This window comes from Phodopus roborovskii, unplaced genomic scaffold (assembly GCF_943737965.1).
Source record: "Phodopus roborovskii unplaced genomic scaffold, PHOROB, whole genome shotgun sequence".
Taxonomy (NCBI): Eukaryota; Metazoa; Chordata; class Mammalia; order Rodentia; family Cricetidae; genus Phodopus; species Phodopus roborovskii.
This window is the reverse complement of record NW_026126461.1, coordinates 4,413,272-4,432,357: the sequence shown is the minus strand read 5'-3', so window position 1 is coordinate 4,432,357 and position 19,086 is coordinate 4,413,272. Positions and strand designations below refer to the sequence as shown.

Sequence of the window (19,086 nt, the reverse complement as noted above, 5' to 3'; positions counted from 1 at the left end):
CCCGGTGAACTGTTCTTGATTCTAAAGCTACAGCCTACACATGGAAAGCATTGGGGGTCACCATTCTGAATGGACCCTGCTCTTCTCATCAGTCTTGGTTGTGTTTTAAGATGTTTCTGTGTTACCCTTTGAAAGTGGCTGCAATTGAGATATGAGACCTTGTGTCTAAAATAGAAGCTGAAGCCAATTCTGAGGAGTTCAGCATATATTTTCTTCAAAATTTGTGTTTTGTACAGGAAATAGGAGCAGGATGTTTCCTGGACACTCAGGCTACTAAGGCTTAGGGCTCTTCCTTGGCCATCTTTCTGTAGAAGGTGCCACAGAGGGTGCGACCCACGAGACACGAAACAGGGAGCCACACAGCCTCCAGTCTGATTCTCGTGGACTTGGTGTTGGCCGTTGGTGCGCCTTGCTGCACACAAGAACCCAGGGCTCCTGGGTCTCTGTGAGGCTTCGGCTCTCGCGGCTAACAAAGCATGCTCTGTGTGTTTCATTATTGTGTGTGTAAGAGGATCATGGTTTTTGACTCAGTGATGACAAATTATCCACCATTTTATGACCTATCACTGATGATGTTCAGCCTGCTTTCCTACCCAGAGAGTTCTTTTGTGGTAGTTACACCCTTAGAAATTTCTACCAGAGTATGGAATAGAGGAGGTAGAAACAAGGAAGACAGAATTGTGTCCTACTATGACTTTTTTATTGTCCACCTTGATTATAATTAACTATTCTATAATGTCTAGATAGAATGACTTAGAGACAGGTTCTTCTGTGTCCCTTGAGGTCCCTGGCTTAGACCTGGAAACATGGAGGCCTTTTATGGGGTCCTCCATGCAATAATGAGAGCCATTTTTATGGTCTGTAACTCACGTTCCCTGGCTCTGCATCCTCCCAAGATCCTTCAGGAACCTTGTGCTTTGGCCAAAGATTGGTAGAATCTTTCAAGTTCAAACCGAGGGTCTTCTAGTCTTATACTGATACTGTATGACAGTTGCTAACACATAAGGTCTCAGTGACTATGACAGAGCCATTGTCCTCTTGTATCTTATCAGGAGGAAAGTGATTGCCCTCTTGTATCTTGCTGAAAGGACAGTGGTAGCAACATTCCAAATTCCTACACCTCCCTAGATTAAACCTCTCTCAGGATTAAAGCTTGAATGAATGTGTGGTCAAGGACTTTCAAGTGCTGGGGGGAGGAAGAGCTCACTGAAGCCAGGCACTCCCTGCTTCAGCTCTCATGAGAACACTGCCTGAGAGAAAAACTCGTTGGTTTTGCAAAATGAGCTTTGTGGGTCTTTCCCCGGTGAGAACATAAGCAGATATTTTGGCAGAAGGAAAAACTAAATTTAAATCTAAAACACTCACTGGCCCTCACAAATCCAAATGAATGGTCTTTTCTTGTATTACAGTATAATAACCCTGTTCCGGGCCCCGGAGTATGAATATTCATGCTCACACGGAGGCTCTTCTTGGCCCCAGTACGCCTTAAGCATGAACGCATTTGCTGGGGAATAGTTTGATTTAAGTGCTGGGGTTAAACTGTTGGATTTCCCTACCCTGGTTTGTAGACTCACTCATTACTCCCCTTTACCCCAGTCTCTGTGAAATCCCCATTTTCAGTAATGGAATAGAAGACTCAAGTTCCCATCACTGGGAGAAAGAGGTCTTTGGCAGTCATTTTTATGTCCTTCAGCAATGACAACTCATTTTGGCTTAGCCAATCTTGGTCCTGCTAGGTAATCCATTAGGATGTCATAAAATGAGGCTGGATAATTATGTCATGACTGGTTTCATGTCACTCTGCTTAACATTGTTCTTCATTACTTGACTGAATATAGAGGCAATGCAAAAAGAAAAAAAAAAAAAAATTTCTAACCCCAGCCCCACGTTTGGATTTCACATAGCCACGTACTTGAGAGATGAACATAGGATCCATCACACATCAAGGGATTTTTTAACTGTCTGAATTTTGGGTCCCAGATGTGCCCAGAGTCGTCCATTTTGATTTTCAAGAAATAAAATGAACAATAGTTATGTAAGGCATTAAATAGACTTCTGGAGCTATCAGCCACTGGGCCATGGACCTGGGCTTTTGTTTCCTAAGCTGTGCATTTGCATTGAAATTTTTATTTTGATGAGAAATGAGCACAAATTAGAAATAACCTTTGGATTTGTAACAACCTAATCATCTCTCCTGCAATATCATACCTTCTAATCAGTTGCAAGTATACTTACCTCCAAATTTAGAAGAAAAGTCAAGAATATTGATTTTTCCCTTGGAGCATGATGTTTTGAAGTTTAACCGTGATGGTATCACGGATGAAAATTTGTTATGAATGCCCTATTTTAATCACGATTCCTAAGTGGTTGCCTCTTATCCACTCAGAATGCAGAACTAAACCCGACTCCACACTCCTTCACCGACGTTGTGTTTTGTTTGTCTGTGTTTCGTGTTTCTTATTGGTTTCCAAGGAAACACGTCATATGATGCATGTGGTCACTTGTTCTAATGCTTTCACTTTTTTTTTTTTTTTTTGCATTTCTTTCTTTTAAAGCACAAGACTCAGCCGACATTGTTTTCCTTATTGATGGCTCAGACAACACCGGAAGTGCCAATTTTGCTGTCATTCGAGACTTCCTTGTAAATGTTCTTGAGAGACTCTCAGTTGGAAATCAGCAGATCCGAGTGGGGGTGGTCCAGTATAGTGATGAGCCCAGAACCATTTTCTCTTTGGACACCTACCCCTCCAAGGCGATGGTTCTGGATGCTGTGAAAAGGCTCACCTTTGCTGGGGGGGAGTCGGCCAATATAGGCCTGGCCCTTGACTTTGTGGTCGAGAATCACTTCACCCGGACAGGTGGCAGCCGGGCAGAGGAAGGGGTCCCCCAGGTGCTGGTCCTCATAAGCGCCGGGCCTTCTAGCGATGAGATTCGGGATGGGGTGGTAGCTCTGAAGCAGGCTAGTGTGTTCTCATTTGGCCTTGGAGCCCAGGCCGCCTCCAGGGCAGAGCTTCAACACATAGCTACTGATGACAGCTTGGTGTTTACTGTCCCGGAATTCCGTAGCTTTGGGGACCTCCAGGAGCAATTACTGCCGTACCTTGTTGGTGTGGCCCAAAGGCACATTGTCTTGCAACTGCCAACTATTGTCACACAAGGTATGTATGCCTTTTTTTTGCCATCTTTACAGGAATGGGGGTGTGTTGTAAGGTAATTGTCATAAAAGGAAGGTGGGCACTGGAGTGATTCACCTTGGGAGAACCCGTAAGTACCCACAGCCTGTCAGTCATTCTGTGACGTGCTGAATTCTGTATGGGCTGTGAATGGTCATTGCATTGTTCAGAAAGATGGATGAATGAATGGGATGCTTCCCTAGAACACGGGTTGTACGCAAAATGTGCTCTTTAGGCTAATGTAACAGATTTAAACCACTAGGTATCCATGTGTTATCTGTTTATTATCCAATCATCTTGAAAAGGGCTTGAGGGATTGATTCATCACAGTTCTGAGAAAGCTACTCCAGGATAAAGGTTTTGTCTGCTTGTTAGAGGTACACTCACCAATAGTGTCTTCCAAAAAGCAGCAACGGGGAGTGGTGTCTACTCCTATGTCAGTGTGGTGAACACAAGAGGGGCATTTCTGAAGGTAAGGCTCAGGTGAGCACCCACTGGATTCATAGACCATTCTGGTCCTGCACTTCCAAGTTTGGAATTGTTTTGAGCGGCAGGTTTATCATTTATGCTCGAGTGGAAGGCCTAGGGCAGCACAGCCGACTGCAGTCATTTAAAGAATGCAAGCCATTCAGTATCATATGAGAGATGCACACGTAAACACAGGAGGTGTGGGGATACCAGAAAGGTTGACAGAGAGGCCATCACTTTCAGATGGTGTTGGTGTTATTAGCCTAGACAGGCCAGATGGAAACCCTCCAGTAAGTAGAGACACACTACCTAAGGCTTCATTATCCCCAAACACTCCGTCCACTTCCCAGCCTTTTCTTTACACGGGGATGCTCTCAGACCAGTCCTTGAACACAAGACCCTATTCCTCATTGGTTTTCAACAGTGTGCAGACCCAGTGAAGTTGAGCACGTGAACAAGGCTCATGGGAGACTCTGGCTGTCATCTGTAGTCTGTGATTCTAACTTTTCTGAGTGGAAATACTAGTTTGTCTAGCTATGTTTGCTAGCTATATAAGGGAAGAGCCTGGACCCTTGAAATAACTGTTGTCATAAGTAGCTGTACCCATTGTATCCCTGGGATTCCTGGCTGATTTTTCTTAGCAAGAGGGATAACGGTGTTTCCAAAAATAAATGTTTTGGTGAACATGCCACGGTATGAAATTAACGGCAGAACACTTTAAAGTCTCAATGAAAAGCTTCCTCAATGGCTCATGTACAGTGCTGACCTCTGCGCTTTGTTAACTGGCCAGTCTAACAGCAGGGTAAAGGCGGAGGAAAACTCATCACACTTGCTCAGTGTAAAGCCCGGCCAGAATTAGGACAGCTTCCTTCAGATAAATTTCAGACAGAGCTCTGATAATGACACAGTTGTGACAGAAAGCCCAGGGCCACAACATCTTCGCCTGACTTTGGCACCAGAGCTAACCATATATAAGAACCTCTTTCTCGGGAAGGCTCTTGGTGTCCCTGGGTTCAGAGGCCAATCAGGCTGCAGCTTGTTGTGCCCCTTTTTGCTTTCCTGCTCCTCTTATTTTGATGAGGATAGGGCGCAGGAGGGGAGCTCAGTGGACTGGGCTGGAGCTGGATGCAGAGGAATCACTGCAGAAAAGGGAAGCCATGTCTGAGACCTGCCTGGCTGCGACCTGAGCTGCAGCTATGCCTTGCTGTGGCTCCCATGATTACGGAAACAAGGAAGGGGACATTTACGGTCCACTGAGCTTCTCTGAGTCTGCATGGGCTTCGAGCAGAACCGCAAGACTGCTGCTCTGTGTTTTAGAAACAGAGTTAGTACCATGACTGGCCAGAGAAGCAAGTGGCTTGGGGAAGGGGGAGCCAACAGTTGTAAGTGGGAGATCAGACCCTCCTCTGGCAGCGGAGGGGGACTGAGCAGTGCCGTGGGGTGGTCCTTTTGGAGGATGGAAGCCAGTTTCCTGGGAGAATTCCGTTGTGGCGTGCTGGTGCTGTCGCCCGTATGTGGAACACAGACTTCCTGTTTGTGCTATTTCCCCAGGGACGCCCAGTTGCTTGGGTGACACCAGGGAGAAGAGAACCATGAGAGGCTTTGCCAGGAGGGTCTGATGGGGACTTGGGGGGCACAGGAAGTGACGGCTAGTGAATCAGAGAGCCCATGAGGGTAGCACAGGGTGAGGGGTTGGCTGGCGGAGGGGGAGGGGAAGGGTTGAAGGTCAGATTTGAGAACTTGGTGGGGGGTGAAGAAGTGGGAGTGTCACTTGTCTGAAAGAAAAGAGGCAGGTGGCAGGTGTGGGGTGTGTGTGCTCTATAGCGTCTACAGACACTCAGAAGCTGTGACTCTAGGAGCAGGGTGGGGTGGATGGGAGGACACAGTCCTTGTGAGCACCGGGGGCTTCCGATAACAGGGCTCCCAAGTCCTCCAGATAAACTGATGACTGGGGACAGGAGTAAATGGATGGGAACGGTGGCTCTTGAGAGGATTCGGTTGGAGATGTTAATTGGGAGACTGAGGATGTCCTTTCCCAACTCCCAAGCTTTTGGGGGTGAGAGAAGGGATCCCGGGCTTGTCCTCTTGTCAGTCCCAGGAGTGAGTGCCGAAGAGGATCATGCATGTAGCAGGACCTTCAAGGTCACGTTCTAAGAGATGATGGCTCATCAGAGCTCTGGGGAAGAGAAAGCCTGGCCCTGTCAGATCAGCGAAGGAGGCCTTGGTACATCCTTGAGATGGATCCCAAACAGGAAGCTCGAGAATCATGCGGTTTAAGAACTGGGTGTGAGGTGGCCCATAAAGCAGCCCCTCCATCCCATGTCACAGAAATAGTAGCCCAGAGAGAGGACACGACCTGCAGAGGTTGGTCAGCTAGTGTCAGAAGCATGTGGCAAACAGGAACCTGATCGGTCTTTGAGTGGCTTGGAACATTTTTTCCCCAGTGATTATTATATTTGCATACGTGGCATTCCAGGAGAACCCAGGTTAGCAGCTTCTAGAACTCTAAACACAAACCAAGTGACCTCTTCAGTAATCAAAGAGGACTTGTGTCATGGAATCTGGGAGCCCTGAGGCATACTGTAGAATCTACAAATCCAAGTCCATGCTCTACAGTTGCCATGTCCCCCACATATGGACATCTGTCTTTTCCATGGACCACGGATAAAGTGTATAGCGAGGTGATAAAACTTGGGAGGTGGCAGGTATGAGTTGCCGCAACCTGGAGGTGTGCTTGTGAAGGGGCATGACACTTCTCAGGGGGCCCTCCAATGGATATGTGTCTACCAGTTTGCCGTGTGAGAGATGCATGGTAAACATGTATGATGCAGATATGGAGCATTATATATTTACTAGTGTGCACATTGTTTCCAGGGACATAAAGGTATGAGAAGTTCACTACACACATGTGCACTAAGTTTATCTGCAAAGACATTTTTACATTACAGTCAGAGTTGCAACCCCAAGGAACTGCATGTTCTAAACTGAAGGAGGAGAAGGATCCCTGAATGGATGTTTGTGGCTTAGGGAGGAAGGGCAGGTGATGTTCTAGCCACAGTTATACCAGCAGATAGATAACTGGGTACCTGGACTGAAAGTGCTCATGCATAAACACCTCACTCCTGGCAGGACACAGTTTGTCTCCTTTTGGTGCAAAGAGTGTTAAAGCAGGCACAGTCATACTAAAGCTATTCCTCATGGCAGCACCAGTGACCCCAATACCATATCCCCAGCCTCTGTGACTAGGAATGAGCTGTGCTTTAGAATACATCATGACAGGTGTCTCAGTTCTCAGGAAGCTCTTGCTTATTCCTTGCCTTTATTTCCAACCTTCTTTCTTCTGCTGGGTATTATAAAATTAGCTTGTCATACCAGCTGTCTGGTTTAAGGGATACCAGGGGCCTTTTGTAAACATTCCTACTCTAGCTGAGCTCAGCCAGCATCTTTACAGTCTAGGAGTAGCCTGATACATCAGGAACTGGTACCAAGTCTGATAGAGACCTGTCCCATCCCTTGGGTAGGTTGTACACATTCTGGGACAGTGCCTGGACAAAGTGACAGTCACTGCCAGTGGAGTTCTGGCCAAGGTGCTCATTTTTGTTCTTTGTCCAAGTCACCCAAGTCATGGTATGTCACTGACTACCATTCCTACCCTGGGGTGTGAAGTAGCAACCTATGGCTAACCTTGGTGGGATGGACACTTGTTTCTTTCCCCAAGGTTTATGAAAAGCCATTAAATACTTGTTTTTGCCTGCCAAAGGAAGCCGCATAATATAGAGCCAAGGAAGAAAGCCTGTATGTAGGGCAGGAATGCCCATTCTCTTTCAGATTTTGCATTTGGCAGTGTGTGGGTTTGAAATCAGGTTAGTGAAACAAAGAGTTTTCTGAGCAGACCCGGGCTTACTCATCTAAACTGTCAAACCACGTTTGTGGCAGTAAAGAGCCAATTACCTCTTTAGTGGTGGTGTGTGAAACTAAAAATAACTTTTTTTTTTTTTCTGCAAGTACGCAGGATTGGAAGGGAGCCCATCACTCATGTGACAATTCCCCCCTGAGACTCTGACCAGAGCAAGGGAGAACTGCATGCTCATAGGGAGCTTTACAATGTCACTGTTGAATCTGATCACTGAGGCCATTTTGTTCACCTTTTATTGTTGCTATCTACAGTCATGGAAGTCAACAAGAGGGACATAGTCTTCCTGGTGGATGGTTCCTCCAGCCTGGGGCAGTCCAACATCAATGCCATCAGAGACTTCATTACCAAAGTCATCCAGAGGCTGGAAATTGGACAAGACTTGGTTCAGGTGTCAGTGGCTCAGTATGCAGATACTGTCAAGCCCGAGTTCTATTTAAATACCCACTCCACCAAAAGGGATGCCATAGCTGCTGTAAAGAAGATGAAGGCCCTGGAAGGCTCGGCCCTGTACACAGGGTCGGCTCTGGACTTTGTTCGAAACAACCTATTCACTAGCTCAGCCGGCCATAGGGCAGCTGAGGGGGTTCCTAAGCTCCTGGTGCTGATCACGGGTGGTAAGTCCCTGGATGAGGTCAGCCAGCCGGCCCAGGAGCTGAAGCAGGGCGGCATCATGGCCTTTGCCGTGGGCAGCAGGGCCGCTGATGAGGACGAGCTGAAAGAGATCGCTTTTGACTCCTCCCTGGTCTTCACCCCCGCTGAGTTCCGCCCTGCTCCTTTGCTAAGCATGCTACCCAATCTGCTGGCGCCCCTCAGGACCCTCACTGGAACCACAGAAGGTATGGCAACTGTGCTCTATACATGCAGGAAGGGGCTGGCAGGCAGAACCTTGGAGACATGTCCAGGGTTGTATTAATGTTTAATTGACAGAGCACTGTGAAGGGTTAATTTTCCTGCAGGGTTGAAATTGTAGAGTTGAAATGTCACTCTGTAAATGTATATGACTTGAAACTGTGAAACTGGCCACCCACCTGTGCTTCTGGCCACAGAAGTCCTATGATTGACATCCCTTCTGTTTTCACTAGTGATCCTCCTCCCTTCCCTTCCCGAGATGACAGCATCTCTACTCACAGACGTAGTACCCTCAGCTTTTAGCCCCTCTTTTCTCTCTGTGTGAGAATTCCCTTCAACGGGAAAGGGTACTGATAGATGGATGTGAAGGCCAAGCCCATGGTCCCTCAGGTCCCTCACTTTATATGATTGACAGTGCAGAGCTATTCCTAAAGATACTGTAAAGCTCTCAGCCTGTGAACTGAGGAAACACAAATCTCCATCCTCAATGAAGAGAAGATGAATATCCTGCAATCCAGCTTGCCCTCCTCACAGACCTCACACTGGAGAACTACACAATGCATGAACCTACTGCATGAGTGCCTGCTTGCTCCTCAGACCATCTTGAGAGTTCTCTCTCTCTCTCTCTCTCTCTCTCTCTAAAAGTTAAAATTGATAAATGAACACAGGATCCAGTTAGCCTGAATTACAATGAGGCATGGGTGGAGAGTAGAAAGTTCTAAATGTGCCCTTCAGTATACATAGGGGATGGCTCAATTCCCTCTACCCATGGATACAGAAATCCATAGATGCTCAAATCCTTTAGTGAAGATGGTGAAATGCTCAAATGTAATTTGTGTACATCCTCCTACATACCTATATATACAGCAACAAATGTGATTCTAGCATTATGGCCAATCGGAAGTATCAGAAGTGCTGACTAGGGGCAGAATCATATTCAGTACATTTCCCCCCCCCCAAATATTTCTAAGCCTTGGTTGAATACCTACATATGGACTCACAGATAAACTTTTCTTCATGCAAATAATTTTGGACTAACATGGCATATGATCTTTTGCATTTTACTGGCACCTAACTTCTCTGATATCTGATCTCTGACAAAAACAAGGTATTGAAGGAAGAAGAGTTGATTCCAGCTCACAGTGTGAGGGTGCTGTCCACCATCGTGGGGGAGGCATGGCAGCAGAGTTTGAGGTAGTTGGTCATATTCAGTCAAGAAGCAGAGAGAGATGGATGCTGCTGCTGAGCCCAACTTTCTCCTTTGTATTCTGCCTAGCACCCCAGCCCATGGGGAGGGGGGGGAACACCATCTCTATTTTGGATGGATCTTTCCTTCTCAATGGCCCTAGAAAAACTCCCTGATGACATGCAGAGGTTTGCCTCCTAGGGGATTTTTAGACTCTGTCAAGTTGACACTGTAATTGACATAGTTAATCCTGCCACACCTCCTTGGAGGACCTGCCCTGGGTACCCTATTGTCTAGTATTGATGTGATCCTAAATAAGACAGGAGAGCAACCGAGAGTGAGGATCTCAGTGAGAGGGCCACATACATTGATTGACAGGTAGACTTAAAGAGGGTATGTTCCTAGGGCCACGTGGACGGGTGTTGAGCTTTGGGCGGAAAGAGTCCTCTTTCTGCAGTCGGATGATTCCCAGAGGGCTCAGCCAGCACGGGCAACCATCCTGTGCCCAGGTGTCTGGTGATGAGTGTCACAGAGAGGACAGCACCCTTGTGGAGTTCAGTTCAGGGAGGGAACACTGCTTCAGGAGTTTGGTGATTTAGTTGGTCGTATACATTCTAACTCCTTGTCTGTCCATGAGCAATCTCGGTTTTGTACACTCGGCTATCAATCAGTGTGTCTCACAAGCTCCAGCCACCACGAGAAAAATATGCAGCTGCCTGCCATATTTTACCAGATGACATGCTCTGCCACATTGACTTCCTCTGTGTTCTGTTTGTGCCATGCGTGCCCTCGAGGGAAGGGCACACATGGGGAACCCACTCAGGGCTGTGTCTCACCGTGTTCTCTGTGCTTCACTGCAGTTCACGTAAACAAACGGGATATCATCTTCCTTTTGGATGGATCCGACAACGTTGGAAAAAACAATTTTCCTTATGTGCGTGACTTTGTAACCAACCTAGTTAACAGCCTCGATGTTGGAAGTGACAATATCCGTGTCGGCTTAGTGCAATTTAGTGACACTCCCGTCACAGAGTTCTCTCTAGACACTTACCAGACCAAGTCAGAGACGCTTGCTCACCTGAGGCGCTTGCAGCTCAAGGGGGGTTCGGGCCTGAACACAGGCTCTGCCTTGAGCTATGTCCATGCCAATCACTTCACAGAGGCAGGTGGCAGCAGGACCCAGGAACACGTGCCTCAGCTGCTGCTCCTGCTCCTGGCAGGGCCTTCTGAGGATACCTATTTGCAAGCTGCCAATGCTCTAGCGCACCAGGGTGTGCTGACCTTCTGTGTGGGGGCCAGCCGGGCGGATAAGGCTGAGCTAGAGCACATTGCTTTTAACCCAAGCCTGGTGTATCTCATGGATGATTTCAGCTCCCTGCCAGCCTTGCCTCAACAGCTGATTCAGCCCCTAACCACATATGTTAGTGGAGGTGTGCAGGAAGTTCCACTAACCCAAACAGGTAAACCTCCCGCCAGTGTGGGCCCCCCTCCCTCTTCAGATGCCTTCCTGGTAGCAGTGGCCAACGAAACCCCAGAGCCTGTGACTTGTGGAAGGGTGGTGGGTTCGCTTTGGTTGGACTGGTTGGAGACACTGCTCTAGCAAACTTAGACTCTGAGTGCAGAACATTCAGCCATGTCCTGTTCATGTTGTCTCAGAGTTATTTGGCGAACATTCTAGATCAGTGGTTCTCAATCTTCCTAATGCTGTGACCCTTTAATACAGTTCCTAATGTTGTGGTGACCCCACAACCACAAAGTTATTTCATTGTTACTTCATAATTGTAATTTTGCTACTGTTAGGAATCATAATGTAAGTATCTGATATTCAGGATGGTCTTAGGTGACCCATCAAGTGGGTTGTGACCCACAAATTGACAACTACTGTTCTAGAGTGAAAATCCATGAGAAAGGGGGAAGAAAGAGGAGGAGGAAGGGAAGGGGAAAAAGGAGGGAGGGAAGGAGACAGAGATAGATAGAGATTGACTGGTTGATTGACTCCATTACATGATTAGTCCGTGGCATCCTTTAAAATCAGAGTCTTTTCTTAATGTGACATTCTACATTCAGACTCTGCCATGTGTAAAAAGCTATCTGTGCATTTTCATGCAACAGCGGGTCCATGTTACTGTAACTTGGGAGATTAATATGGCCCTCAGTAACAGATACAGGAACCCTACCAGTTTTCTGCCCTTATCACCCAGATGGGTAGCAAGCCTGAGCCTATGACTGCCTCACTGAAGGCGTTCTCAGAGCAGTTTGAGATGATATTTACCTGGTGTGGCACAGTCCTCTTTTGGATGTCACTCATGTTTTTCTGTGGCTCAGTTTTGGTAGATTGGAAATGTTAGTAGTGATGTGACCCCTGCCCCAAAGCATTAACAGTATTTTGGGTCTTAATTCTTGACATTAAGGTTACTGAAAACATGAGTTTGAGCAGATCCCTGCCAATCCAGGTGTCTATGGGCAGTTAATCTGTAAGGGCTCTGTGTCACAGGAGGTGGAGGTTAGTTTTCAGCAGAAATATAGAATGGAACACAGTTTTGATAGTTCTGTTTGTGACAGCATGAAAACACTGGCTGTTCTCAAAGGTCTAACCTGTTGCAAGAACAGGACAGGCAGGTTTTCCAGCAGCTTGCTTTGTCAAGAGTGGGTCGTGAGCTTGTAGAATGGCCAGCTCAGTGCTGTCTGTTCCTTTGCAAATTTGTGCTGCTCTGGAACAGCAGAGGCCACAGCAGCGTCTTTGTCCTCCTCCCTTGCTGGTACGGTGATGTCAGATGAATCTGATGAACTCCCACGTCATTTGGTGGGGGTAGGCAGAATCAACTTGGTGTCAGGGTCTCTTTGCTTACTGTGTCCATCTGCTTTCCTTGTAGAGGGCAAGCGGGACATTCTTTTCCTCTTTGATGGCTCATCCAATGTCGTGGGCCAGTTCCCTCTTACCCGAGACTTTCTCTACAAAATCATTGAGGAACTTGATGTGAAGCCAGATGGGATCCGAGTAGCAATAGCTCAGTTCAGTGATGACGTCAAGCTGGAGTCACGTTTCAATGAGCACCAGAGTAAGGCTGAAATCCTGAATCTCGTGAAAAGGATGAAGCTAAAGACTGGCAAAGCCCTCAACCTGGGCTATGCCCTGGACTACGCACTGAGAAACATCTTTGTGAGGTCGGCCGGCAGCCGCATCGAGGATAACGTGCAGCAGTTCCTGGTGTTGCTAGTTGCAGGTCGGTCCACAGATGCGGTGGCGGGGCCAGCAAACTCCCTGAAGCAGAGAGGAGTGATACCGTTCATCTTTCAAGCCAAGAACGCCAATCCTGATGAGCTGGAGCTGATTGTGCCATCCCCTGCATTCATCCTGGTGGCAGAGTCGCTTCCTAAGATTGGGGACCTCCAGCCACAGATTGTGAGCCTTCTGAAAGCGGCACAGAGCGCAGGGCCTGTATCAGGTATTGCGCATGTGTGTGCTCCCGCCCCTGCAGCCCCGTCTCTAGCTTCAGAACGTTAGCAGACACTGTTGGATCCAGGTTCTCAGATGAAGATGAAGTCCTCCCAGGGCTTACAGAGAACACGGAAATTACAGGCCATTTCCGGGGGAACAAAAGAATAGAAGTATTCTCTGTCTCATTTTCTAACGGTGTCTTGGAAGGATATGGGTGAACGTTTTTTAAAGGCACTAGAATATTTCATAATAAGATGCATTGAGGAGGGTTAGATTTTACGTCTTCAAACAATTCCTATTTGATAACAAAGCCATATACCATGGTTGTGTTATACTAAAATAGCCTTCATCTTGACATCAAGTGTCAAGTGACACACTTTAAGTGAATATCACTGTTGTAAGTCTTTTAATTACATTCATCAAAAACTAAAGACATTAGAGAAGGCAGATGAATTCAGTTCAGTTCCACCATGAAGGCAGCATTAAAATACAATTTCTAACTGAAACCACTCCATATATATATATATATATATATATATATATATATATATATATATATGATATTATGGGAGAAATGGGTTATCTCCTAGGTCCTCCTGCTAGAAGGCAGCCTGCCCTGCTGATAGAATGAACACACACATACACACACCCGTGTGCTAAGGGATTACACCACTGGAGCATGCATGTCTACACACACACTCTTGTGCTTTCCAGCGAACACTTGAAGTCATCACAATTGCAAAATGCTTGGCTCTGCTGACTCAGTTATTTCCTGTTCCCAGCTACTTCCTTGAGTTTATCTTTCTAAATTAGCAGTTATTGATTGATTGAGACAGGGTCTCACACATAACACTAGCTGGCCTGGAGCCTGCTATGCAGATCTGGTTAGCCTCAAATTCACAGAGATCCTCCTGCCTCTGTCTCTTCAGCCCTGCCATAAAGGGCACCGCACCTGGCCTTGCAATTCTGTTTATAGTTAAGAAAGTTAAAACATAGAGCCCTCTCTACTGACACATTCCTCTTCTACTGTTGCCTCAGAGTTTTGCCGCACACATCATGGCTTGCAACAGAAGGAATTCCTTCCTGACAATTTAATTTTAATTTTTCTTTTTTTAGGTCAGGCATCAGAATCCCTTCTCCCTGAGCTAAAGTCAAGGTGTTGCCAAGGCAGGCTGCCTTCTAGCTGGAGGGAGAGAGCCCATTTCTCTCCTTTCTCCAGATCCCAGAAGTCATTCGAATTCTCTGGCTCATGGCCTCTTCTCCATCCTCTAGATGTGCAGAATGATACCCACCCTAGTCCCCTTCCCCTTCCTGCAATGATGCTGTCTGTGGCTGTTTGGGGAGTACACACTCTTCATCTCTAACTTGTCACTTAATCACAAAGTCTTCTTCACAGACAGAAGGATTTGGGGTTGGTCTTTCCTGGGGGGGGTGGTTATGCCACCCAACATGGTGGTCTACAGTGCCCAGTCCTGTGTGAGTCACTAGGTGTTTTCCTCCAATTTCAGGAGAAAAGGATGTGGTGTTTCTGATTGACGGCTCCGAGGGTGTCCGGAGTGGCTTCCCCCTGCTAAAGGAGTTTGTGCAAAGAGTAGTGGAGAGCCTGGACGTGGGTCCTGACCGGGTGCGTGTGGCCCTGGTACAGTACAGTGACCGCACCAGACCCGAGTTCCAACTGAATTCCCACATGGACCAACAGGGTGTCATCAATGCCATCCGCAGGTTGACACTGCTGGGTGGCCCTATCCCTAACACAGGGGCGGCGCTGGACTTCGTGTTGAGGAACATTCTGACAAGTTCCAAAGGGAGCAGGATAGAAGAAGGTGTCCCCCAGCTGTTGATTGTGCTCACGGCCGAGAGGTCCGGGGATGATGTGAGAGGCCCCTCGATGGTCCTGAAGCAGGGCGGGGCAGTGCCCATTGGCATTGGCATTGGGAATGCTGACATCTCTGAAATGCAGACCATCTCCTTCATCCCGGACTTTGCTGTGGCCATCCCCACCTTCCGGGAGCTTGGGACGGTCCAACAGGTGGTCTCTGAGAGGGTGATCCGGCTCAGTCGTGAGGAGCTGAGCAGTTTGAAACCAGTGTTTCTGCCCTCGCCGAGCGCAGGTGAGGGGGCTGGGCTTGTGTTCTTTGAATTTCTCTTCCTCATAATCACCTTGGCTACTTGCTTGAACTGTATATTACGAAGCATCTTCAGTCTTGTTCCCCCTGCCAAATAGAGTGTAGAGCTGCGTGAAAAACCAGGAGCCTGCTTGTCCCTCCCTCCCTCCCTCCCTCCCTCCCTCCCTCCCTCCCTCCCTCTCTCCCTCCCTCTCTTCTTTCTTTCTTTCTTGGCATCAAATAGTGAAGCTAAGATTCATGGTTGTGGCCAAATTAAAGCACCAAAGAGCATGCATTTGAAGTGGATCCAGGTGCTACAGAGGAGCCTGAGAGGGACCTTTGCTGAGTGTCTAGCCTAAGTGGCACCTGGAAGCTGTAGCCTTCTGCCATCAGGAGGAGCCTGCTCTCTTGAGAGGGTGGGGTCTCTGGAGTATTTGTATGTATGGCACCAATGTGTGAAGTTTGCTTGGGGCTGAGAGGTGTCCCAGCTGTGGAGAGGCCTTCCTGTCCTCTGTGCAATGACCCTGGACAAGATCTGAGCCGTTGGCAGCTAAGAAGGAAAGAGGCCAACATGCTGTCCATGAAGTCCCAGGGCCCGCACTTCCTGGGCACTCGGGCAGGGCGGTCATGGGGTGGATAAAAGCAGTCTCTCTCTCTCTCTCTCTCTCTCTCTCTCTCTCTCTCTCTCTCTCCCTCCCCCCTCTCTCTCTGACATAGTAGGGAAATGCAGCCAGTTCCAAACTCTGTTGGACCACAGGAGTATCTGTTAGGGTGTACCTATGCCTGAGGATGCATGTCTATGTGTGCGCACGTGTGTGCACGCGCGCTCAGTCTCTCTCCTGTGAATCCAGACATGTGTGTCCATACACTTTAGTTCCTGTTTCGTTCACCCTCCCACTTTCTAACTCTCCCTTTCTTCCCACCTTGCTTCCTCTGCTCTTCTCTCCCCGTGCCCCACTCAGCTTCAGACCCTGAGTCCTATTTCCGAGGGAAATTACAAAGAATTGGAAAGAGCGTTCAGAAGCTCTGCTTGGTCCTTCCCAGTGATGTTTCCACACTTCCGAGTGATCGCCCCCTGCCCCCCCCCATGGCCCATCTCTGTTTCTTCTGCCCTTCTCTTTGCACATGCTCAGTGTACCCCCTTCACATCCCACTCACCCTGCTCCAGCGTCCCTGCTCCATCGCCATTGTAGCAGACGATTGTTCTCGTGATAAATGTGTGTCACTCAGGTCTGCTCTCTCAGTGCCCCGTGACACCCCCAGCCGCTCCTTTGCCCTTGTAAGACTTACTGCGCAGGGTCCCTCCTGTCCTCTCCTTCCTAGATATGGGGCATGTGGACAGTTCTTGTCACAGTTGGTGCCTCCTTCCTAAATCACCATCCCCACCCTGGTGTAGGTACAGCTCTTTGGTTTCCGCTTGCTTCTGGCTCAGTCTTCCAAGTCCCTCGCTGGTTCTCTTTCACCGGACATTTGGATGTGAAAACACACAGGGCTGGCTCTTTGGACTGGTGTTTCCACTATAGCGCCTGGTACTAGGATCTCTTGCCCACTGATTTGATGACAGACTAGGAAGTAGTTCTCGAGAGTACTTGAAGTCTAGTGCCCTTAAAGTTGAAGCCAATGGACCTGTCTGCTTTGCAGGTACAGGCAGCAAGAAGGATGTAGTCTTTCTCATTGATGGATCCCAAAACGCCAGCCCAGAGTTCCAGCACATCCGCACCCTGATTGAGAGGCTGGTTGAGTACCTGGACATAGGCTTCGACACCACCCGGGTAGCAGTCATCCAGTTCAGTGAGGACCCCAAGATGGAGTTTCCTCTGAATGCCCACTTCAGCAAGGACGAAGTGCAGAACGCTGTGCGCCGGCTGAGGCCCAAGGGCGGGAGGCAGATCTACATTGGAAACGCTCTGGAGTACGTGCTGAAGAACATCTTCCAGAGGCCGCTGGGGAGCCGGATAGAAGAGGGTGTCCCACAGTTCCTGGTCCTCCTTTCATCCGGGAAGTCTGATGACGAGGTGGGCGACTCAGCAGCGGAACTCAAGCAGTTCGGGGTGGCCCCAATCACCATAGCCAGGCACACAAACCAGGAAGAGCTGGTGAAGATCTCCCTGAGCCCCGAGTATGTGTTCTCAGTGAGCACCTTCAGGGAGCTTCCCAGACTGGAGCAGAAACTGCTGACACCCATCACCACTCTGACCTCCCAGCAGATCCAGCAAATCCTGGCCAGCACACATTATCCCCCTCCAGGTAAGACCCGAGGAGGCAGGGCTGCTCTCCCAGGTAAATTTTTTTATAAAGTTTCCATACTAGGATATATTGTAGGCATTTCCCCCATCCTTTACCCTCCCTTACTTACTTTGTTTCCCAGAGCAGTGGTTCTCAACTTTCCCAACCCTGCAACACTTTAGCACAGTTCTTTAACATAGTTCTTCATGTTGTGGTAACCCCCAACCATAAAATCATCTCTGTGGCTGCTTCCTAACTGCAATTTTGCTACTGTTATGAATTGTTATGTAAATATCTGTGTTTTCTGATGGCCTTAGTTGACCCTTTGAAAGAGTTCTTTGACCGTCAAAGTGGTTGGCACCCATAGGTTGAGAAAAGCTTTCCTAGACAATTTAATGTCTACTAGTTTCATGGCATATAGACCTGTATGACTATGTATCTTTAGAAAACCTAGAAACAACAAATGAGAGAAAATATAATAATAATTTTTCAGAGACTAGCTTAATTCATTTTTTTAAAATCTCTAGTTGTATCCACTTTCCTGAAAACAATGTAACTTTGTTCTTTATGGCTGAAGACATTTCCATTGTGTATGGAAACCACATTTTTTTGAGATTCTATTTTATTCCAGACAGAATGGCTGTTGAAACAAACAAACAGACAATGAATCACAACACATGCTGATGGGGCTGTAGACCAAAGGGCTCCCTTGTGCATGGCTGGTGGGAGCGTAAACAGTTTAGTTACTGTGGAAGACTCTGTGGAGGTTCCTCGAGAACTGAAGAGAATTCTGTACACAACCCAGACATCCCACGTCTGGGTGCTTATTTGAAGGACTCTAGAGCAACCCACCACAGTGTGTACTTCAGCACTGTGTTATAGGGAGTTAAGGAACCAACCTATGTGTCCAGTGACAGAGGAATGGAAAAAGAAAGTGTGCTGTATCCTCTGTACTAGTTTTGATATAAAATATACCAGGCCCAAAGGCCTTGCTTTCTAGTGCTGTGATAAACGCCATGACCAAAAAGCAACTTGGAGAGGAAAAGGGCTTATTTGGCTAATGTATCCTCATCACAGTTGATCATTGAGAGAAGTCGGGGCAGGAAGTCAAGCAGAGGCAGAGGCAGGAATCATGGAGGAGTGCTGCTTACTGATTGCTCCTGCATGGCTTTCTCATCTTGCTTTCATGGACCACCCAGGAAAAATTGCCTAGGGGTGGAACTGCTCACGCATTAATTATCAATGGAGGGAGTGCTCCCACAGACTTGCCCGCAGAGGGAATTCCTCACTTGAGGTTCCCTCTTCCCAGAGTGATTCTGGTTTCTGTCACCTTGACAAAAAGCACACAGGGGAATTGGCAATGGAGAGGTCCTCCTTTTCTTTCAGGAAGTCTTTCCAACCATCCTGAGAAAGCCAGGACATACTATTAACAAGGTGGCCCTGATGCTCAGCGTGGCACAGGGAGTGTGGTGCTGAAGGGCATTCAGGATCTGAGCTTGTTGTAGAGAATTTTGTGAAAGGCTTAAGACAAGGGATACTTTGGCCTGGATCTGGGGCTGCACAGAAGTTTGAGGTAATTCTGCAGGTGACCGCTGTCATCAGACTTGTCTGGAAGGACAAAGGTCTTGGGGGAATGTGTAGCTGTCACTTCTACTTGCCAAAATAGGGGCTGTGGGCTGTCCTTGGGGTTTAGACAATACTTACCTCTTTGTGTTTGAGATGGT

At 47.8% G+C, this 19,086-nt stretch overlaps 1 protein-coding gene across 1 annotated transcript in view; it reads left to right on the top strand.

Moving 5' to 3' along the window:
• Col6a3 (collagen type VI alpha 3 chain) overlaps positions 1-19,086 on the top strand; it is a 62,353-nt gene that overhangs the window by 5,040 nt on the left and 38,227 nt on the right. The window contains exons 3-8 of the mRNA XM_051190775.1: positions 2,556-3,158; positions 7,809-8,393; positions 10,453-11,052; positions 12,466-13,038; positions 14,540-15,142; positions 16,778-17,383. Of these exons, the coding sequence (XP_051046732.1) occupies positions 2,556-3,158; positions 7,809-8,393; positions 10,453-11,052; positions 12,466-13,038; positions 14,540-15,142; positions 16,778-17,383 (3,570 nt within the window). The remainder of the gene's footprint in view (positions 1-2,555; positions 3,159-7,808; positions 8,394-10,452; positions 11,053-12,465; positions 13,039-14,539; positions 15,143-16,777; positions 17,384-19,086) is intronic.